The 4,978-nt window shown below is 29.2% G+C and overlaps 1 protein-coding gene across 1 annotated transcript; it reads right to left on the bottom strand.

The window, feature by feature from the left end:
- Positions 1-553: 553 nt before the first annotated feature.
- LOC105793771 (pathogenesis-related thaumatin-like protein 3.5) lies at positions 554-1,695 on the bottom strand. Its single transcript, XM_012622617.2, has 2 exons — positions 1,581-1,695; positions 554-1,385 (listed from the first exon to the last, which is right to left on the bottom strand). The coding sequence occupies exons 1-2, from the start codon at positions 1,633-1,635 to the stop codon at positions 697-699; spliced, it is 744 nt and encodes a 247-aa protein (XP_012478071.1). The 5' UTR covers positions 1,636-1,695; the 3' UTR covers positions 554-696.
- Positions 1,696-4,978: the final 3,283 nt, after the last annotated feature.

Here is a 4,978-nt window from a genome sequence, read left to right as displayed (position 1 = left end):
AGACATCAATTCAATTGAGAAATTATTAAAATATCTTTAGTTTTATAAAGTAACAAATGTTAATATGAGGGTGATTTTTCATTTCATGTTTTTAATAAAATAATACTATGATAGGAATTAACCACATAAATTTGAATGTTTTAACTAATCCATTTCAACCAACGATCTATTTGGTTTTAATGTACAATTTTATAAAATATAGAATTATTTTTCAGCCACAACATGAGTGTATCAAAGAATTAGTATATATATTTTTAGGTATTTTCCATGTCTATTTACGATTCATATTTAAAGTTTGTAATTGTTTCTCCTAACAATAATATCTCTAAAATTGAAACCAAAACTGGCATATATTAGATAACTTTAAAGCATTTTCTTTTTGGTAGAGAACATGAAAATTATTCAAAGTGCAACCCAACAACCTCCCATAAAAGTTGTGGCTCACGCAAAGCTTATGGCTTCCGTTCATCTTTGGTTCTTTAATTTGCATTAGATTCAATAAAATTGCTTTCTTATTTATACACATAATTTACTTAATGTTAATTCAGAGAGATGAAAGCAAACCTTTGATTTTATTTAATTCAATATCTAATAACACTGGTAAAAAAAAACCATTTAAATTTATTGAAAAAAGTTTATAAATATATAAGAAAAAGGTTAACCTTAATCATGATTATGAGTGGAGAGAGATCATGCTCATAACCCGGTTGGACAAAATGTAATCACATAATCCGACCCGGAACAAGTCCTAGTACTTGAAGCATCATCATAAGCATAACTATAAGCCGTGGGGCAAGCACTCTTGAACATCTTCGAGTACTGTGTTGGTGAGCAAGTCTGAGGAGTAGCATGATCGCCGGTGCAGCAAAACTCCGGCGTGTTAAACGCAGTGCAGGCGCTTTTACAAGCAACGACCGAACCAGAATCCAGGACCCGTAATTCAACCGGGCAATTAGCATTAAGATCCGTGACACAACCTGCATTTTGGCAATCCCCTGAACCACCTACTGCCTTGACTCCTAAGGCAACGTTGTAACCATCCACAAGACTAACATCATAAAAGTCTTTATTATCAGTAGAGCCACCAGCAATGGTGAACTCTACCAGGGTGACGGGTGGCACACCACCGAAAGTGCAATTTAGTATGCCCCCGCAGTCACCGGTTATGCACTTGCCGGAGCCGGAGTTGTCGAATTTGCAGCCAGTTCGACCCCAGAAGCGGCCAGACCAACCAGGTGGAGCCTGGAATTGAGCTGATGAGCCAGATGACAATTCAAAACCACCATTACCAAGTGAAGCACCATTGCCGGAGAGAGAAGCGGGCCATATGGTGAACCTGCAATGGTTTTGGACTGTAAAAAGGGTGGCTGAAGAAAATAACGTCCCTGAAATTTGGTTATAATCTAAGTCAAGTCAATGTCCGTTGAATCATAAGCCTAAAGCATGAAAAGTATTGAGAGGAAATACTAAATAATAGAGAAACAAGAAAACAAATTTAAACTACAATAATCCGACACACACACATACATACATATATATATATATATATAGCTACTATTTAATGAAGGGGATAAATTTACAAAATGCCAGGAGATTGAATAGGAAAAGAAGATAAACCGTAAAGGGAATCGCCATTACTGCTTTGCGAGGAAGAAGGGGTTGAGACTTGAAATGAATGTGGGAAGTATTAGATGCAGGGAAATGGAAAGATGGGGAGTTAATATAGAAAGTTAGGACCACTTCCTCTACCCCATGAATTTTGCTTTCCTATATTCTCGTGAACAAGATTAGATTTTGGGTTCGCTTTAGAGATTAGAGTAAATTATCAAATTTTTTTCTTTATATTATTCTTATGGCTAATGTTCGAAAAAAAAATCTTAAACAAGAGTAGATTATGAGGCACCCGAGTAAAACTATTGTTGTAAAAAAATATATTTATGTAAAAGATTGAAATAGTAAAATTATATATTTAAAGATGATATATAGTATCTTAAGTTTAAATATGGTAATATGTGAGTTTTATTGATTTGATATAAAATATAAAATGATAAAAATTAATCATAATAATATTTTTAGTTACTTTCAGTTGAATTGACGTTTAATTGACTTGTGACATTAAGTTATTTAGAGGATACTGACTTAGTTAGGAAGTGGCTAAATTATACTTTCTTTTTACAAAGTAATAAATATAAAACTTAATATAACATTTGATACCTGAATTTAGACATATTTTTATTTGTTAATTTGATACTTAAGTTTTTTTTTCAATTTGGTATCTAAAATTGTCAAATATTATACAAATTACCTAAAACATTAATGATGTTAGTTTTATTACGAGAGGACATAAATAACAAACGAAGGATAGACATGTGGTCGATAACATGAAGTTCCTTTTATGTAATTTTAATGTTCAATTACTTTTAATTTAATTTAATGTTTAAACATAACATAATGAATAGGTTTTAAAACTTTTGTTTTCTTCTTTAATACACATTCGTTAAGCATAATTTAAAGTACAATTTTCTCTACAATATTTTGGTAGAATTTAGGATTTTGTGAAGACATGTGATCCCTCTTGAATCATTCATACTATTAATAATCAAACTAATATTAGTCCCAATAAAAGTAAAATCTAAGCATATTATTAATAATCAAAATTTTGACTAAAATAAAAAATGACTAAAGGACAAGTTCTTATTACAAATTAACAAATATAATTATGAAAATGTTTTTGTTTTATATTTTATATCTATAAAATCAACTTAAAATAAAAAAGAATCTAAAAGAATAGCCAGTGGGATTTGAACTTAAGAACCTTATACTTCATAACCTTAATATTACCATTTAATCAAAGTGATATTTAATTTCATATAATATTTTACAAAAATATAATATATATAAATATTTTTGTGGGTGAATTATAATTTAATATTTTTAAAAACTAACCGCATTAAAAAAAATCAGTTAGCAAATAGTATCCCAGAATGTGGCATTTTTAACCTTACATGAAATGGAAAAAAATAATTGATATTTTTTTAAATAAATTAAATTAAATGCAAATAAAAATTATTTTTCACTCCCTCGCCTCCCACCATGCCACCTCCGCCCCGACGCTCTTTCTGTTTTTTTTTTTTTGTTCTTATCAATCTCAACTTCCATGATTAAGGTAATTAATACTGTGTCGATGAACGTATTACTTTTCTATTAGAATAAGTATGTATTAATATTAGTCTATTTTAATATATTTTTTTGGATTTATAATTATTTTTGTAAAATATTTGATATATGCATATAAAATATATTTAAAAATATCAAATAATGAAATTAAATAAATCTCAAATATAAAATATTCATTAAAATAAAACTTTTGTTGAAATGATAAAGGAAAGATTTTAAAAATATTGGTGGCATGGGTTCAAATAACACAATGTAAATTTTAATATACAAATAAAGACTATCAATTATATAAAATATTCTTTAATAAACTTTACAAATACAATCAATCATTAAACAAATTCAAAATAAACAAGTAAAAAACTTAATACATAAATTAAATAGGAAGATTATCGCATTCTATACATATAACATTTTATAATTCAACAAATTCAAAATAAATAATAAAAACTAAAAATTTAAATTTAAATTATTTTTTGGCACTGACCAAAACACCATATTTTGGTTGGTGCAAGCGAAATCAATCGATACACACCGGTACGACCCATATCAACCGAAACTTGCATCAAAATAGAACTTAAAATTTGTTGTTTCCATTTACTAATATGGGTGGTACCAGAACGATACTAACTACCATGATCAAAATAGCATCGTTAAAATCACAGGATGACAATAGTATTTTCTATCTTAACCAGTGATTGATGATCCGAAGCAGATATTTTCAGAAAAAAAAAATAGCATCACCAAATCATCGTGGGCATTCGGTGATCTGAATTTGAACCTGGTTGCTCATTGTCTGAATCTGGTTACTTAAAGGTTGAAAAGCATTTAATGGAAATTTCCTGTAATTCTTCCTAAACACCCTGCAAAAGCCAGGGAAACTTAAGAGTCGATAACAATGGGGTCAGGCAGCTTTTGTATTTGATTCAAGGGCTCAAAAACTGAAAAGAAAAAATCTTTTTTAAAACCAAGCATTCTCTTTTCTCTAATTTCAAAGTTGAAACGTCTCAGCAACAACCACACTGTAATATTCCTTTTTCAAAAATCTTAATTAAGAGGGGTCCCTCGCCTTATTTATCTAGCAAACCCGACTGACTGATAAGCCTCTTCTACCAAAAATCCATGGGGTTCAATTGTCTGTACCCTTTTCTTCGCGGCTACATAAAGACACCCAGAAATCATTAGGTTGATTCACAATTGTTTGTAAAAAAGCTGGATTTATTGTTGGGATTGAGAAGGAGAGAACATGGGGGCGGGGGTGACGGGAGAGACAGAAAGTGGGATGGGATGGGAGAGAGTAAAAAATAATTTTTTACTTAATTAATTTTTTTAAAATTTCATGTAGGGTTAAAAATGCGACATGGCGAGTTATTCTTGGCTAATTGATTTTTTAACACCAACATAAAAGGCTTGACTTAATTTAATATCATAAGTTACATCACTTTAATTAATAAAAATACAAAAATCTATTTTATTTTAGAAAAAACATAAAATAAAGGGTACAAAGGTTATTTAATATTATATTTTAAATATTTATATAAATGAGGTTTAGAATTTATAATTATTTAATTTATAAATTACCCTCCACGAAAATCTTTCTTTCGTTCTCTCATTTTCTCTCAACATATAACTTCTCATTTTAAAATTTAATTTCACCCTACATTCTAAACTATAGCCTTCATTCTAAATTAGTCTCTAAACTTTAGAACATTCTAATTATATCTCTAGAATATCGATGTTATGTCAATTCATTACTAAAATCACTAATTTAACCATTAAATAAAACATCAAATCTTATATGACA

The sequence above is a fragment of the Gossypium raimondii genome, chromosome 3 (assembly GCF_025698545.1).
Source record: "Gossypium raimondii isolate GPD5lz chromosome 3, ASM2569854v1, whole genome shotgun sequence".
In the NCBI taxonomy this organism is placed as follows: Eukaryota; Viridiplantae; Streptophyta; class Magnoliopsida; order Malvales; family Malvaceae; genus Gossypium; species Gossypium raimondii.
Note: the sequence above shows the minus strand (reverse complement) of the source record. Positions and strands in the feature narration are given on the sequence as shown.